The sequence below is a fragment of the Lolium rigidum genome, chromosome 2 (assembly GCF_022539505.1).
Source record: "Lolium rigidum isolate FL_2022 chromosome 2, APGP_CSIRO_Lrig_0.1, whole genome shotgun sequence".
Classification (NCBI taxonomy): domain Eukaryota; kingdom Viridiplantae; phylum Streptophyta; class Magnoliopsida; order Poales; family Poaceae; genus Lolium; species Lolium rigidum.
In genome coordinates this window covers 73,716,400-73,734,357 of record NC_061509.1, presented here as the reverse complement: position 1 = coordinate 73,734,357, position 17,958 = coordinate 73,716,400, and the positions used below count along the sequence as shown (strand labels likewise).

Here is a 17,958-nt window from a genome sequence, read left to right as displayed (position 1 = left end):
GATGGATTTGTCGATGAAGTCGTAACTATCGACATCGCTTGAGCCATCGCTTATATATGAGTCCGCAGATGACTCAAACGATGTGTCGCTGAAGATCTTGGCGAGTTTCTCTCTTGTTCTGATGCTAACGTAACGTGTTGCCGAAGTTTCTTCTTCTGACTCAGTTGACGATGCATAGCTTGAAAAATCAGAATCGACCGCCGACGATCCCGACGAAATCGGAATTTCGACACGATACGATCCTTCCTTCTCGACGCGAAAGTGGAACCTTCCAAACGTTATCTCCAAGGGCTCCGCCAGATACGCATATGCATCCAAACGGGAGGGTGGGTGAGGAACAAAATCAACAAGACCAGTAGCGATCTGTTTACCTCGATCCATAGTGTTGCTTCCGGTTGACGATGTCGAAGATCTTGAACGTGCCATCGAGATCGGATCCTTACGCCTCTAATTCCCACAGCACGGCGCCAATTGACAAGGGATTAACTTATCAATGCCTATGGATTGTAGGCTAGGGTTTAGTTAGAAGTAGAGGGCAAGTAGATCTCGAAGGTTTCAGCCGAAAAGTACTCGACGAATATGAAAACTAGGGTTTGCAGACAATGATTCGATGATCTCCTCGTCCCTCGACTCCCCCTTTATATAAGAGGTGGAGCCGAGGGTTTCGTTTTGTACAAGTTACAGAGTCCGGGATGGTTTCTAACTCATCCCGCCAGATTACAAATAACACTTCCTATTACAACTCTATCTTTTCCTTAAATACATCTTGAGCTCCCGAATCTTCTTATTCTTCGGATAGTGAGCCTTCAATAAACCCCGGGTACTATATTCGGCAGGCCCATTTGGGACGCCTATGTCAATGAGGGACACCGAATCGAAAAACGATGCCTTTGACGAAACTTATTGCCGATGCTGCATCTGGCGAGGTTATTGGTTTTGCTTCAATCCACTTGGTGAACTTGTCGACAGCCACGAGCATATACACGTATCCACCTGGCCATGCCTTATGTAATTTCCCTACCATATCGAGACCCCATTGTGCGAAAGGCCACGACAAGGGTATTGGCATCAGCTCTACTGCCGGGGAGTGGAGTTTTGCCGCAAATCTTTGGCACGCATCACAAGTACGTACTATGTCCTCTGCATCTTCTATTGTAGTTAACCAGTAGAATCATGCTCTGAAGACTTTTGCTGCTATAGCTCGACTGCTTGCGTGGTGTCCACATACTCCCTCGTGTACATCCTTCAGGATAACTCTACCTTCTTCGGGTGTAACGCATCGCTGCAATACTCCCGATATACTTCGCTTATACAGCTCTCCTTGACCACGGCAAAGGCTTTGGACCGTCGAATAACTCGCCTTGCTTCTACCGGGTCTTCGGATATTTCTTTCCTTAAGATATATGCTATGTAAACCTGCATCCAAGGGACTTGTACCACCATAACCTCATGTGATTCCTCTTCATCTCCCGATGCGCTTGCTTCTGATCTTGCTGGAGCTCCCGAGTCTTTCTCAAGCTTCTCCTTTTTCTTTGGCTGTTTCTTCGCCTTAGTTGATCTTTCATTTATCTCCTCCCAAAATACGCCGGGTGGTATTGCTAAGCATTGCGACCTGATGTTTGCCAAAACATCGGCTTCATCGTTGCTGAGTCTGCTTATATGATTCACTTCACACCCATCAAAAAGTTTCTCGAGTTCGTTGTATACCTCTTTGTATGCTACCATGCTGTCATTGACTGCGTCGCACTGGTTCATCACCTGTTGAGCCACCAGTTGGGAGTCGCCGAAGATTTTTAATCGGGTTGCGCCACAGGCTTTCTCCATCTTCATCCCATGTATGAGTGCTTCATACTCCGCCTCGTTGTTAGACGCGTTAGAAAACGTCATCCGTAGTACGCATTTCATCTTATCTCCTTGAGGTGACACTAATATTACGCCTGCTCCAGCTCCATCTAACCTCTTGGATCCGTCGAAGTTCATGGTCCAGGTTCTCGACAGATCTGGGGTCCCGTAATTTGCAGCTCCATCCACTCTGCGACAAAGTCTGGTAAAATCTGCGACTTTATTGCTTTTCTTTTTTCATGCGTGATGTCCCGAGGGGAAAGTTCAATTCCCCAAAGGGAGACACAACCCGTAGCCTCTGCGTTCTTCAATATGTTTAATAAAGGCGCCTCGTTGACCACTATCATCGGATGCACCGAAAAGTAGTGTCGCAATTTTCTTGCGGTTGTAAATACTCCATACGCCAACTTCTGGTACTGCGGGTACCACTGTTTTGAAGGCGATAAGACTTCACTGATGAAATATATCGGCCTCTGGACTCCATGAAGTTTCCCTTCTTCTTCTTTTTCGACCACAAGTAACGTGCTAACCACCTGAGGTGTGGATGCGATATATAGCAGGAGAGGTTCCTTTTCTTTAGGCGCCACCAATATTGGCGGTGTCGAGATTGTGCGCTTGAGATCCTCAAAGGCTCTGTCTGCTTCTTCGTTCCACTCGAACTTTTCCCCTTGCTTGATCAACGCGTAGAATGGCAACGCCTTTTCTCCCAGCCTGGCGACGAATCTGCTTAAAGCCGCGACTCGCCCAGTTAGTTGTTGTATCTCTTTGAGCTTAGTTGGCTTCCTCATTGTTACAATGGCTTGAATTTTCTCTGGGTTAGCCTCAATTCCTCTTGCTGACATCAGAAACCCAAGAATCTCTCCTGCAGGGACACCAAAAGAGCACTTCATCGGGTTCAGCTTGAGGCAGAATTTGTCGAGGTTGTCGAAAGTTTCCTTAAGATCCTCGATCAAGGTTGATCCCTGCCTTGTTGTTATGACGAAATCGTCAATATACACTTGAACGTTCTTGCAAATCTGTGTGGCAAGACACTTTTGCATCATCCGCTGATATGTTGCTCCCGCGTTTTTTAGCCCAAAAAGCATTGTTCTGTAACAAAACACGCCATAGGGTGTTATGAAAGCTGTTTTGACCTCATCTTCTTCTTTTAGTCGGATCTCGTTGTAACCAGAATATGCATCCAGGAAGGAATGACGTTCACAACCTACCGTGGAGTCGATAATTTGATCGATCCTCGGGAGGGGGAAGTGATCCTTTGGACAATGTTTATTGAGACATGTGAAGTCGACGCACATGCGAAGGACCTCTGTGTTTTTCTTTGGGACCAACACTGGATTAGCTACTCACGTGGCTTCTGTGTGTAACTCTTTAATAAATTCTGCTTCTCTGAGTCGATTAATTTCTGATAGCATGGCTTTGCGGTTTGGTTCCAAAAAACGCCGCAAAGGTTGTTTAATTGGTCTAGCCATTGGATCCAAGTTAAGAGGGTGCTCGGCAAGTTCCCTGGGTACTCCTGGCATGTCAGCTGGACACCATGCGAAGATTTCCCAGCGCTCACGGAGGAACTCGACGAGCGCGTTTTCCTATGCGAGATCCATGTTTGTTGCAATAGCTGTCGTCTTCTTGGGATCTGTCGGGTGAACCTGTACTTCCTTCGAGTTTTTGGTGGTATCAAAGGTTGGCTCCTTTAGCGGCCTCCCTCCGTCTGGCAGCACGTCATAATCAATTGTTAACCTTGACGCCATATATTCTGCTTGCATCCCGAAAGTTTCTGACAGCCGATGAAAATCCTTGTCGCATTTATCTGCTAGCGCGAAACTGCCTTTTACTGTGATTGGGCCCTTTGGTCCAGGGAGTCTCCACAACAAGTATGTGTAGTGTGGTACCGCCATAAACCTGGCATACACGGGTCGTCCCAGTAAAGCATGGTATTGTGATGGGAAATCCACGACTTCGAACTCCAGCTTCTCTCTTCTGTAATTCTCTCGGGTTCCGAACTAAACGTCGAGATTGATCTTTCCCAATGGATAACTTGACTTGTCCGGTGTAATACCATGGAAACGCATGTCAGTTGGTGTTAAATTCACCAAGGATATATTCATCTTCCTCAATGTATCTGCATACATGAGGTTTAAACTTCTGCCTCCATCTATGAACACCCGTGAAACGTCGAATCCTGCAATCACCGCCGGTAAGATCAAATCTGATTGCCCTGGTCGAGGGACTTGCTGCGGGTGGTCCGCTATGGTGAAGCCGATGTCTTGTCCCGACCAATTCAGGTACTCGATTGTTGATGGAGGCATTTTTCTGCCATAAATACTTGTCGCGAACTCACTTTTTGAGCTCTGTTGGATGGCCTGCTCTTCTGAATCATTGCAACCGCACCATTGGTGTCGATATAAGTACCATTAGTTGGAGCTGTCTCTAATTGTAACTATTGTCGATTTTCGTCCGTGATTGCGGGTGGAGGTGGGAGATGGATCTCACTCCTTGGCCCCTGAGGGTTCCTGTACCACACCAATTGACCCTACTTTTAAAGGTAATCTAGGAGATAATGACACATCCTATCGGTCCTGTTTTTTGTCCAGCTGGTTCGTCCTGAGTTACTAGAGTCGACTCTAATGTTGACTTGATGTGTTCATCTAAGGCAACAATATCATGGAGTGTTGTACAACCGGTGGGGGCCAGAACTCATTATTGCATCCTCTGAGTATGATAAATCCATTATCAACCGTGAAAGAATTCAAGGATTATTGAAGCAAAGAAATATTGAAGCTACTATCTATATCATTGATCGTGGAGGCTATCACACTTCTATTCTCGATGACATGTTGACTTCCACTTGAATAATGAGGGAGTTGTTTATTGCAAACCCGATACGAGAACTTGTATAGAGAAGGATTTCCCGCGGCGCAGCAGTTCTTCCATACCAACTTAGCTGCCTGGCGCTGCTATTGGTATCTATCTTCTTAATATTCGTTTTCCGGGGGAATGAGCCAACCCAAACAAGAGTGCCTACTAGCTTGTCACGAACGCAGAGGAAAAGAGGTAAGATACCCCCGCCCCCGAGCCGGGACCCCTTCTTGAACTTCTTATAGTCGGTTGAACCAACAGCCAAAAAGTACCACACCAATTGACCATACTTTTAAAGGTAATCTAGGAGATAATGACACATCCTATCGGTCCTGTTTTTTGTCCAGCTGGTTCATCCTGAGTTACTAGAGTCGACTCTAATGTTGACTTGATGATGTTCATACTCATGGAGAGTATCCATAACGGAGCTCACGTAGAACCCCATGTTTGATTTAGGGCATCCACTAAGATGAACTAAACAAAGAATTGGAAAATCTAGATAGATGGATATGAAAAATTGGCATGCCATGCGTATCTATGTAGTGCCTGTAAAGCTCGGCAATCCTTCTGCAGATGCCCCGACTGCCTCTTTTCGTTGTTGTCGATAAAAAAGTGCATTTGGCATGGTCCGTTCAAGAGATTTTCGGGTGACACATACGGCCTTTGGAACCTTGGTCCATTATTTTGCCTGTTGGGACGGGGACCGTCCCTGTAATCGCTGCGCTGTTTACCACTCTTTTGATAATCATCTTGATTATTACCTCCACTAGTTCCTCGGAAGTCAGCCGATATTTGGCTGGGATCATAATAATCTGAAAACTGGCGAGAAAAGCGTCGTCTATTTTGAATGTTTCGGTTACGATCATCCTTAGGCGACCTATGCCATTTGTTGTGAACAACATCTTCTCCATCTACCCAGCGATTCGCTATTTCCATGAGTGCTGCTATTGTTTTCGGATTAGTCCTTCCTAAATCCTTGACTAAGTCCTTCCTTCGGATCCAAGCAACAAACACATCTATTGCTCTTTTGTCAGATATGTTCTCTGCCGAATTTTTGATAATGTTCCACCTCTGGATGTACATCCTCATTGACTCATCATACTTCTGTCTGCAGGCCCTTAGCTGCTCTATTAACGTAGGTTTCTTGCATGTAGATAAGAATTTTTTCACGAACATGACCTCGAAAGTTTCCCAACTGTCGATAGATCCAGGCGGTAACTTTTTTATCCATGATCGCGCTGCTCCACTTAAGTGCACCTGGATACTCTGCATGGCAGTTGCTTTGGTTCCTCCCATCAATTTTACTGTCTCCAGATAGTCGACTAGCCAATCATCGGGATCTTGCAGGCCATCGAACTTTTTATAGTTGTCGGGCAACTTGAAACCAGATGGGACCCGTGTTTTGCGAACTCTTCGGGTAAAACAAGCGAGTCCGCACATATCCTCCTCATCGACCTCTGGTGAATGCCGACGTTCTCTCCTTTCTTGTCGCGCCCTGTCGACCCGCGCATGTGTCGCTGTATCTCTTGCCGCGCTCGTTCTTGGAGGGTCCTGTACTACCACTGTGGGTCGTGGACTATTTTGCCTTGGAGCACTTTCAGGAGGTGTACTTGTGCCCGCGAACGCTGTTCCCATGACTCCAACTCCTGCCATAGCCATGTTGTACAATGCTTCTCTTGGATCTCTTGGAGGTGGCTTATTCGCCAGTATAAAGGCGTGAGTCACCATATATCCAGCTTCCGGTGTTTTGGGAATAATGTTTCCCCTTGTATCTATTGACATAAAGGACATGTCAAGATTTTGGATCAGATTTTCCCTCTCGCCTTCGGGTAGGTTCTGCAGCCTAGATCTTCCCCTATTACGGGCTGCTCTGTGATTGGATTCCGAAGTTCCTGAATGTCGACTGAGCTCTGCCCTTCTTCGGATTGACGCGGAAGCTGCGGCTCTCCTCTTATCAAGCTCGGCTTTCTGTTTTTCGAGTTCTCGTCCAGCACGGACGAGTTTATATTGGTACGCTTGCAACTCTTCAACTGTGGCAGTCGTAGTCATTGGCTCTGTGCCATCCATGGCTTTTGCCGCTCTGTCCCAAGCCTCTTGCGGAAGTTGCACCATCTGTCTCGTTGCAGGTCCGACATACTTGGTGCCTAAACCTCGCGTAAGATAATCGGGATCGATGTATAGATTTCCCAAATCATCGAAAGCCTCTGATGTCTCCTCCTGTGGTCGACTCGTTTCTCCAATTACATAGACTTGATGATATTTTGGAGTTTGATTTTCGTAGGGGTTGGTGACACCGTCGCATAGATCGGCGAGGACCTCCCGAACAGACGTAGATTTGTCGATGAAGTCGAAGCTGTCGACGATGTCTGAGTCGCTGCTTATATTGGAGTCCGCAGACGACCCGAAGGACATGCTGCTGAAGATCTTGACGAGTTTTCTGCTTGTCGTAGACTTGACGAAGCGTGGCGACGAGATCTCCTCGGCGCCCATCTCAAACGATGACGACGATTCCGATAAATCGGAGTCGGCCGCCGACGATCCCGACGAAACCGGAATCTCGAGACGATGCGATCCCTCTTTTCCAACGCGGAAGTGGAACCTCCCGAACGTCATCTCCATAGGCTCCTCCAGATACGCATATGCATCCACACGGGAGGGCGGGTGAGGAACAAAATCGACTAGATTAGTTTCGATCTGTTTACATCTGTCCATCGCGTTGCTTGCCACCGAAAATGTCGACGATGTTGAACGTGCCATCGAGATCAGCTCCTTGTCGCCTCTAATTTCCCACAGACGGTGCCAATTGACAAGGTATCGACTTGTCAATGCCTACGGATTGTAGACTAGGATTTTCGTGGAAGTAGAGGCAAGTAGATCTCGAGGGTTCAGCCGGAAAAGTACTCGACTGTTAGAAAACTAGGGTTATGTTGACAATAAATCGATCCTCTCTTTCTCCCTCGACTCCCCCTTATATAGGAGGCAGAGCCGAGGGTTTCGTGATGTACAAGTTACAAAGACCGGAATACTCTTTGAGTTCGTCCCGTAATAGTTACAAGTCATTATTCCTAATACAACTCTATCTTTCCAAACCATAGCTTAACTGGGCTTTCGGGCTTCATAAACTTTGGGTTATGGGCCTCCAGTAAATCCCGGGTACCATCTTCGGCAGATCCATTGGGGATGCCTATGTCATCCGCTGCCCGCTAGAACGAGGAGAGGACGGGCTTCATCGACACCGTACGCACGACCGAGTACGTAAGTGCTGCCGGATTGCAGTACAGGACGATCGACTACATCAACAACGAGATCTAATCTCGTAGGCTTTGGAATCTTTGAGGGTTAGTCTCACATACATATCGTTGCTTCGATCTTCGTTGATTAGATCTTGCTTCTTCTTAGATTGGCTTGGTTTTTGTTCATATTCACGGTAGATTTTTTTATTTTCCATGCAACGAACCCATCAATATATACCTTTGTTTCCAAGTTAAAAGGGTTCCTTTATGGTCTGAAACAGTTCCCAAGACAGTGGTGCAGTTTTTTGATTTATTTATGCTTGCACATGATTTTAAGAGATCTCGGTATGATAGCTATGTTTACATCAAGTTTGTTAATGGATCACCTAAATATTTGTTGTCATATGTTGTGTTAATTGCTGCCAAGAAAAAGAAAGAGATCCCTACTTTAAAAACACAATTAAGTAGAAGTTTGAGATGAAGGATCTTGGCGCTGCTAAGAAAATACTAGGTATGCAAATTACAAGAGATAGTGTGTTATTTCGTAGTCAGCAAAATTACATTAAGAAAATCATTCAACATTTTAATATGCATGATGCAAAGTCTGTTAGTACACCTATTTCTTCTCACTTTAAATTTTCAGCATTACAATGTCCTAGCACTAACGGAGATATTGTGTACATGTCACAATTTCCATATTCTAGTGCTGTTGGTTCCTTGATGTATCCATGGTTGTTCTCGCCATGATTTATCATATGCTATGAGTTTCGTCAGTCGATACAGGGCTAATCCTGGTAAAAAAATAATAAAAAGTTGTTCAGTGGATTTTCAGGTACCTTCATGGTACATCCAAATCTTGTTTGAAGTTTGGAAAGACCAGTAAGGGACTGGTAGGCTATGCGGATTTAGATTTTGCTGTCGAATTAGATAACAAAAGGTCCCTCACATGTTATGTGTTCAGTGTTGGTGGATGTGATGTGAGTTGAAAGATAACATTATAATCCGTTGTTGCCCAATCAACAATCGAAGCAGAATATATGACTATTGTTGAAGCTTGCAAATAGTATGTTTGGTTGAAATGTTTGTATGCTGCGCTTTGTGGAGATTATTCTAGCATTAATTTGTTTTGCGACAGTTGAAGTGTCATATATCTTACTAAAGATCAAATGTTTCATGAGAGGATAAAGCACATTCATGTCAAGTACCATTATATTTGTGATATTGTTGTTCAAGGTAAAATAAAGATATGCATGATAAGTGCTTATGATAATCCAGCTGATATGGTGACAAAGTGAATTGATGTGGCCAAGTTTGAGCTTTGCTCGAGCTTGGTTGGTATAACTGTTTAGCCTAAGTAGCTGTTGGCGCTAACAAGTGTTTTCTTTATTGTTCAGGAGATTGTTGAAGTTCATCTATAAGATGAAATTTATCTCAAGGTGGAGTTTGTTATGTTAACCTAGCTTGGCCCGTCGTACGGATCGATGCCACCGCTTATATATACCTCTCGTAAGCCGTCGGTTAGGGTTTATCAGGTTATAAGATAATCCACGACGTTTGTAAACACTCCCAACATAGTGAAGTTTTGTTGGCTGGCGGTCGTGGTTTTTTCCCCTTTTATGTTGGAGATGTTTTCCATATTAAAATCTTGTTTCTCTGCTGCGATTTCGTTTTATTTATTTGTCGTGTTTATAACGTGAGTTAGAGCTGGTTTCAGCTGAGGACAGACACACGTGTCAGCAAATGACTGGCGGAAAATCTGTTTGTGCATGAATTAAGAAATAGGCGTGTGTTAATTAGACAGTCCCACTATATATATCGCTTTGGCGTGTCGTATCATTTTCTCATGAACGAAGACACACCACCGGTGGTGTTATGCGTGCTTATCCACGTAGCTGAGCATCTGGCCAATCAATCCGATGTACTGTCCTCTCGTTTTCGATGGCAACCCGTTGTTCGTGGTTGTGAACGGTATCCACAACGCTCTCGTGCCACTTAGGATTGTTGGCAATCGACTTTCCCTTTTATGAATTTCCTAACGTGTGAGATAAAATTCTTATCAGAACTTCTTTAGCATTTCAAGTACACGCCGTGTGAATGCTCCTACCTTTTCAAATAGTGAACTATGGAGATAGCGTAGAAAAAGTAAAGCATCGGCCCTCTCCCCTCTCCCTCTCCGCTACAGTACCCGGAGGAGACTCTGAGAAGACCGGCCCGATCCCGAGCCCCTCCGGCGGCGATGCTGGCCGGAGGTGGCGGAGGTGAGGCGCCGGAGTAGGTTGGCTTAGGTTAGGAGTAGTTCCCGGCGGTTTGCCGGTTAGGTTTGGAGTTGAAGCCTAGTTTCTCGGCCAGATCCAGTGCGGGCCATGGCTGGTGGTGCTCCTCGCTGCTCCGGCGGTCGGAGCTCAGGGCGCCTCCACCTCGGCTGATCTCCGTAATAAGGTCATTGTCATCTCCCTCAAGCTCCTCTTGCCGCCTCTTCCCCCGCTCCTGGCCAGCCTTGGTGGTGAGGGGGATTGGAGGAAGTTGCCGACAAGGGCTTGATCTGGAGGTGGCAGGGGCGGTGTGCCTCTCTGGTGCTCCGGCGCAGCATCAGGCGGCCTGTCGCCGGCGGCCTCCCTCCAGATCCATGGAGGATCTTGATCTGGAGCTCGTCGACGACCACACCCTCACATAAGGTGCCTAGGAGTCAACAGCAGAGGAAAAGGCTCCTTGCCCCCTTGGCCGGCCATGGTGGCGAGGGAGGTGCGCAAGGAGGCGGGCTGCTTGGGTTCCTTCTGGCCTGGCCTGCCGTGGAGGCGAGGGAGCTGGAGGTGTTGTACAGCAGTGCTTCTTCCTTGCTGCTGATGCTGTTCTCGTCGCTGCTGTCTCTCTCTCTCGCTTCATCAAGCCCCGTGGTGGTGGTTGCGCAGCGGGAGTCGATTGATGGCGACGACAGTATCGTTGAGGAGCTCCTCTCCGACGTGCTATCTTCGCGTCGGACCAAAAGACAGTAGGGCTGTCGCTCCACCGCTGCTCTGCTCCGCCAATGGTGCTTCATGTGCTTCGTCTCCAAGTGGCCAGTTCCCCGGCGATGAAGTTGCTGTCTGTTGGTCGGAGCTCGATCTGGAGAGAAGGATGGAGGACTTGATCGCGTTTCAATTTTCCTCCAGGGTCCTCTGTGCTATTTTCCTAGACCCAGATGTAATTTCTATTTCTTTTGAGGTCTTCTTGTAATCCAGATTATCAATAGCAGCTTTTGTCGGGTGTTCTCACCCGACGATCTTGTTCAAAAAAAAAGAGATAGCGTAGAAAGAACTCGATCTCTATCGAAGCCTCTCAGTTCTCTTCAGCAATTTTGACAGACTGGTGTTCTTCTTTGTTTCTGATAGGATGGTCTGATGTCGTTTCCTCGGAACAAAATACTCCCTCTGTCCTATAGAATATTTTTTTCAAAAATGGGCACTTTATTACTTTAAACAATAGATCCGGCCGTACAAATATCTGTTATAAAATACCACAAAATCCGACAACAAAAATCTAAAGTTTTCTAAAAAAAAAACTAGCTAGGTGGATCCAGCGCAGATCACGTTGTGCCGGAAGTTTATTTAAATTTGAACGTATGTAAACACTATTTAGTACCTAGATATATTCAAATTCAGATAAACCTTCGACATATTTCATGAGACGGAGGGAGTAATATAGTCTTTCCAGGGGGAGCCATGGGTTCTTCATAAATCGGTGTATATGATGTTTCTTATCTTATTATATTATAAAAGAGGTGTTCAGGCATTGCATTTAAGGGATAACTCGGTGTTGATACATGTATCAGATATCCAAAGATGCAAAGCGCCATAGAAGCTTCTTTGTTTTGGTATGTCATTCCTCTATCAAGACGTCAGCTGCACCATCTATACAAATCCCGTTGCATCCAATATCTATAGTATGGCGCTGATCCATCTGTTAGTGAAAGGATTAGGTACGAATTCAATGAGTAGCCAAAGATATAACATGCAAAAATAAAGGAGAGCGTGTTTTGTTAAAGATCAAATTGTTTTCGTCGATAGCGATGCGTCAGTGGTGACTTTGTCAATCTCAAGAGCCATTGAAACAGTTTCTTGAACTCAGTCTCTCGGATGTGCTCATAGGGGTAGAGTGTGTGTGCGTGAGTTCATAGGGGTGAGTGTATGTAGATTTGCGTGAGCATCTACATCTACTAGATTTTGCAAAAAAAAAGAAAAAGATCAAATTGTTCCCACATGCCAAATAGCCTATAATAAAGTGCACAAACCCACTCTTACGTGGGTTTTATCATTCTTATTCTTAGCCAAACCACTCAACCATTCCTGAATAAATTTGTAACATTGGACGGTGGTAAGGTACTAAAAGTTATATGAACAAACCTCCGTAAAACTTTTACAAAGGGACAATTGATAGAAAAGATGTTGTACTATTTCATCTCCATCACATAAACAATACATACTTTTACTTCCTTGCTAATTATGTTTTGCTAAGTTATCCTTTGTTAAGATTACCTTGTGGTGGAAGAACCACACAAAAATAATACAGAGTTGAGCTTGATGTTTTAAAACTAACTTTTGAGCGAGATTATTTAAAATAAGCTCGAGTTACATGTCGGCTTGGCATGCTACATGCATGCCAAATCAATGGAGACCACCCTGTTAGTGTTAATTGTGTCCAAAAGGGGAACAAAGGAAAGGCAATTCTTAGGACACGCGTGTAGGACCACTCTCAAGTCCTTAGATGAACGTTTGAATTCTAAAAGGCTAAAGCTATGTAAGCACTACACAAAGTATAGCTTTTGGGCCTTAATTCTGGTAGTTCATACTCCTCATAAAAAACGAAAGCTCCAATCGCCTAGAATGGAAAGAACTCGAAAGCAGAGAGAAAAAAACATGCATGTGGCATTTGACTATTCAAAAGATTATCATGTTTGGGTGCACGTTGCACGATGAGTAACTAAAAAAGCACAGGCAGCTTCGTGCTCATCTCAGATTTCTGCCTCCTCAGCATTCCATAGGTGAGTAGGTGAGAGAGTGGATGAATAAAACACAACAACACCTCTTCGTTGTCCTCCTCACCTTCGTCACTAAAGGTACCTTTGACGTTGTGTTGGCTTCACAAAAGTAAAATTTAATAACTCGGGTACAAATTTAAGCAAGGTCACACTAAAATCAGTTGAAATATTCATAATCAACTTAGTAAATGTTGCCTCGGATCATTTATTATTTTAATAATTTGGCTATATGAATCCTAGATGTCTTGAATTGCTCATGATATTAAGTTGTTACATAGACCTGATGTATTTGATATCTTCTAGATATTAATGTTTCATTAGCATTTACCGGAAAAACAAGGTAAACATCAACAACATTTTTTTTCTTTCGAAATAGGCTTCCTCGGCCTCTGCATCAATCGATACTCCCTCCGATCCTAAAAAAGTGTCCAAACGGTTAGCATATTTACGTTTTACACTTTAACCCTTCTAAAATTAGAAAAACATGGTCCGTTCTCTTCTTGTTGCTCCAGCAGCCGAGCTCTGGCAACCAGCAGGCGGTGGCCCAAGTTCGTCGCGGAGACGGCCACGTCCCCGCCTCCACCGCCCTCGCCGGAGAGCCGGCTCCCCGAACGCCGCTTCGCGCCGACGGCGCGCCGCGCGCCTCCCCGTCGTCCGCTCGGGTGCATGGTCCCCGCCACCCTTGGCAGCCACCGTCGGCCATGCCCCCGGCGCTGCATGCTCCGGCGAGCTCTCCTCCTCCACGGTGGAGCCCTCCTCTGCCTGTGCTCACTTGCGTCGGGCACCAAATCGGCGGCGGTCGACGGGATCGGTGGGGGAGGCGACGGGATTGGGGATTTCAACCGCACCCAGCTTCTCCCTGGGTGAACGCGTGGGTGCAAGTTTGGACTGCGGGTTGAGGAAAAAACAAAGGCTAGGTCGTTTTTGCAAAATGACTCGCCCGACATTTTTTTGGGACCGGAGGGAGTAGAAAGTATTACAAATTATTACAACTTATGGATCGCAAAGAGTCTCAACATGAATCAGCCACCTAAAAATGACTATAAGAAAAAAATGCCAGAACATCATGAACAAGCTAGAACTTGTTGGTTGATTTGAGAATTTCCATCTCTATGTGGTTCAGTTCAAGTGTAATTCATCAATAACTAGTAGGAACGTTTCTCAAATTCATACGTTGGGTTTAGTCCCACACTAGTTGTGAAAGGAGATCGAAAGTGATTTACAAGGCGGAGGGGTTCTCCCCTAATAGGCTATTTAGAGGGACATGACCCAAAGACTGATGTAAGTCCATGTCGCTGTCCCATTGAGCTGGTTGATAGGCGAGACGTTTGTGCAACGGACCCAACAATGATAACAATTAAACTTGGCAATGATGTTTTCCTTATTTCACTTAGTACAGTACTAAAATGCAAAAACAAGCTATTTATAAGCTGCTTGGGTTTTTCTCAAATGGCAGTCACTTTCATAATCCTATAGGCTGTAGATCAACATCAACCAACTACTTCCTATGCCTTCATATTGGAATATATTCTCCGAGCTAGAAGTTACATTACGTTTTGAAATTGCATGGTCTTGAATGGTGCAAAATTATTATGCTAATCATTGATGCGTGCTTTAATTTTAGTGAGATGAGACTGAGAGGAACCTTCATCCAACCCAGCCTGATATTTTCCTTACGTCTAAATCGACACTTTGATCCAACCGTGCAGGATCTGACGGCTGACATCGTTGTCATGGACATAAGAAAATCTTAGTGGCTTTTATCGGCAGAACAAAATTGGAAGTGCTCCTTGGAAGTATTCGTACTCGAATCGAAGTTGCTGGATAGAGCGGGAGGTAGAGGAAGGAAACAATCTTGTTGCAGCTGAAGCCTGAAGGTTCACTGACAAACACAGAGCAGAGCATAGTACGTCGCGCGCGGGAGCAACGCAAGAGACCGGATTCCATTCCATCCTTGGAATCCAAACATTAACCTCGATCGCCTGCTTACCACTCTCGGCAACTTTGATCCTTGGCTTGCTCCGGCCGAGGAAGCAAGCGAGCAAACCGGGCCTGATGGAGTAAGTAACCGCGGATACTTGCCGCCTCCCTGCTCCTTGCTTCCCCCCATGGCACTTGCCGCCGTGCCGCCATGCCCTGCACCTCAAGCAAAGTGGCGCCGCGGACCTCCTCTAATGCCCGCCCCCTTCACCGCCACAGCCTCCTCCTCCTATTCCCCCGGTCGTTGCGTGCGCAGCTCGCCTCCACCTTCTCTTCCTCGTCGGCGCGCCGGAAGAAGATCATGGCGGTGACTCCCCGGGGCCGGCCCGGTACCAGCCTCTGCCAACGCCGGCCGATGCTCCTGCTCCTCCTGTTCTGCTGCCTCCTCGCCTTCTTCCCCTGCCGCGGTACGTGTACCTGTCCAACTCCAATCGAGCATCAATTCCTCTTCGTTTGCTGCCATGCTGAGAGCAGAGCAGCAGGGTAGTCATGTCTGATTCTTGATTTTCTCACAGCGTCGGCGTTCCACTCGTTCGTGGGGACGTACGGGGTGAACTACGGGCAGATCGCTGACAACCTGCCGAAGCCGCCGGAGGTGGTGAGGCTGCTCCAGATGGCCAAGATCAAGAACGTCCGGATCTTCGACTCCAACCACGACATCCTGGACGCGTTCCGCAACTCCGGCCTGAACCTGGCCATCGCCATCCCCAACGGGCTGGTGAAGGACATCTCGGCGAACCCGGCCAAGGCCATGGACTGGGTGAACGAGAACGTGCAGCCCTACTACCCGTCCACCCGCATCGTGGCCATCATCGTGGGCAACGAGATCCTGGGCGGCGCCGACTCGGGCCTCGCCGAGGCGCTCATCGGCGCCGTCGTCAACGTGCACGACGCGCTCCGCGCCCTCCGCCTCTCGCGCACGATCGAGGTGAACACGCCGCACTCGGAGGCCGTGTTCGGCAGCTCCTACCCGCCCTCCAACGGCACCTTCCGGCCGGACCTCATGGTGTACCTCAAGCCGCTGCTGGACTTCTTCTCCCAGACCGGCGCGCCCTTCTACGTGAACGCGTACCCGTTCCTGGCCTACATGAGCGACCCGGCGCACATCGACGTCAAGTACGCGCTCATGGAGCCCAACGCCGGCATCCTCGACCCCAAGACCAACCTCCACTACGACAACATGTTCGAGGCGCAGCTCGACGCCACCTACTCCGCGCTCGAGGTCGCCGGCTACCCGGACATGGAGGTGCGCGTGTCCGAGACCGGCTGGGCGTCCGAGGGGGACGCCTCGGAGACGGCGGCGACGCTGGAGAACGCGCGGACATACAACTTCAACCTCAGGAAGCGGCTCTTCCTCAGGAAGGGGACGCCATACAGGCCCAAGCGGGTGGTCAAGGCCTTCATCTTCGCGCTCTTCAACGAGGACCAAAAGACCGGACCCGGCAGCGAGCGCCACTTCGGCCTCTTCAAGCCCGACGGCAGCGTCTCCCTCGACATCGGATTCAAGGGCCTCAGGTCGTCCTCGTCGTCGTTGCTCACCGAGCATCGAGCCAGGGGGTGGATCCTGCGCTACTGGGCGGCGCTTCTGCCATGCACATTCGTTTTCTTAGCTTTGGCAGCATGATTAACATTGACCGCGGGCAGATTAGCAAGCCTGTGTTTACGTAGGAAGGAAACGGCCATGATTTCTGTAAATTCCACAGTTCGATACACCGATCCTCTCAAATCTCAATCTCTCACATACATCAGTGTCCTGTTCGTTTTATACTGTATATAAATATTCGAATCATTTCTGAATGATGGGTAGCTCGTGCTTTAGAGTTCAGATGTCACTTTTCAGCATGGGCTCCTTTTACTGCACAAATTTTAAGAACGCACTTTTTAACTTGTCTTCGCAAATCAGAGCCTGATTCTCTCTAATCTACAACCATAACTTTTTCTTGAAAAAAAAGGTGATATGACAATTACAGGACGATAGAAACCACGACGCACCATCTTCAATCTCACCACCCTCTCCCTTTTCCTTTCACAGTAAGTAATGTAAGAAAAACAACCTCAATGCCTATGATACTCTACCAGTCAAGGCATCTCTGGTCGTTGCAACCGCTTACCACAACTGCAAACTCTGAATAACAAGCATCAACCTGATGTTGATGTGCGCCAAGTTAAGAATAACTTGCACAGGCATAGAATCCCGATTTTTTATCACCTTCCGTTTCCAGCAGGAGACGTCCAGAGTGGTGGTTAACTCTGATGCTTTTTCTTATCACAGCGACGAACTGAAAAGTTTGGCAAGAACCTGAAACAGTCCAATGCATGTCTGCGGGCGAGTGAGTGACTCATCCACCGCCGTTCTTTTTCGCGTGACAAGACTGCAATGAAACAAGAAAGCTAATCCAAACAGGGGCAGTACACAGATGTGAGCGCTCTAGATAGAAGATATGTTGAATCTGCCGTGCATGTGAGGGAATTCGGTTTTGGGGTCTTCGTCTCTCGCTTTCTGATCCTTGCGCAAAGTTTGGTGGTATCTGCGAAAAGAAGACTCTCAGCACTCGCGAACTCCAAAGAAGACGCCGAAAAGTATCATCATGCCTTTGTCGATCCTCTCACTTTCTATGAACTTCCGTGGATTTTTCCGGTCTGGCACGTGTTTAATCATCGAGAATTCGATCACGCGAGCAACCACTTGGGTGGAAAACGATCGTAGGAACAACAGTTCAAACAATCAGAGATTCTTCCAATAAGTGATTATCAAACATCTTTTTTCCCGTTTCCGCAGAGCTTAATTCTCATTATTTGCGGAGCAACCACTTGGTTCTTTTAAGTTTAGAGAGCTACCCCGTACCAGAATTTGTTCGAAAATTAGAAAATTTCATGATTAACTTTAAAAAATCATTGATTAAAGCAGCTACTACTGTGTAGATCTTAAACATACAATATATGTATTAAACAACATAACACTAGCGGGGCATAAGTAACGACAATCATATTTAATGACTAGAGCCTAATATGTCGCATCTACCGATCTTGCAGATG

General features: G+C 46.7%; 1 protein-coding gene across 1 annotated transcript; it reads left to right on the top strand.

The window, feature by feature from the left end:
- The first annotated feature begins 14,678 nt into the window (after positions 1-14,678).
- LOC124686714 (glucan endo-1,3-beta-glucosidase 14-like) lies at positions 14,679-16,722 on the top strand. The gene is made up of 3 exons (XM_047220614.1): positions 14,679-15,002; positions 15,142-15,329; positions 15,438-16,722. Exons 1-3 carry the CDS (start codon positions 14,998-15,000, stop codon positions 16,544-16,546), a joined length of 1,302 nt encoding a protein of 433 aa, XP_047076570.1. The 5' UTR covers positions 14,679-14,997; the 3' UTR covers positions 16,547-16,722.
- Positions 16,723-17,958: the final 1,236 nt, after the last annotated feature.

Excerpts from the sequence above, each read along its gene's own strand:
- LOC124686714 (XM_047220614.1), top strand. Across the intron at positions 15,330-15,437 it reads CGCCTTCTTCCCCTGCCGCG|CGTCGGCGTTCCACTCGTTC; the intron begins GTACGTGTACCT and ends ATTTTCTCACAG.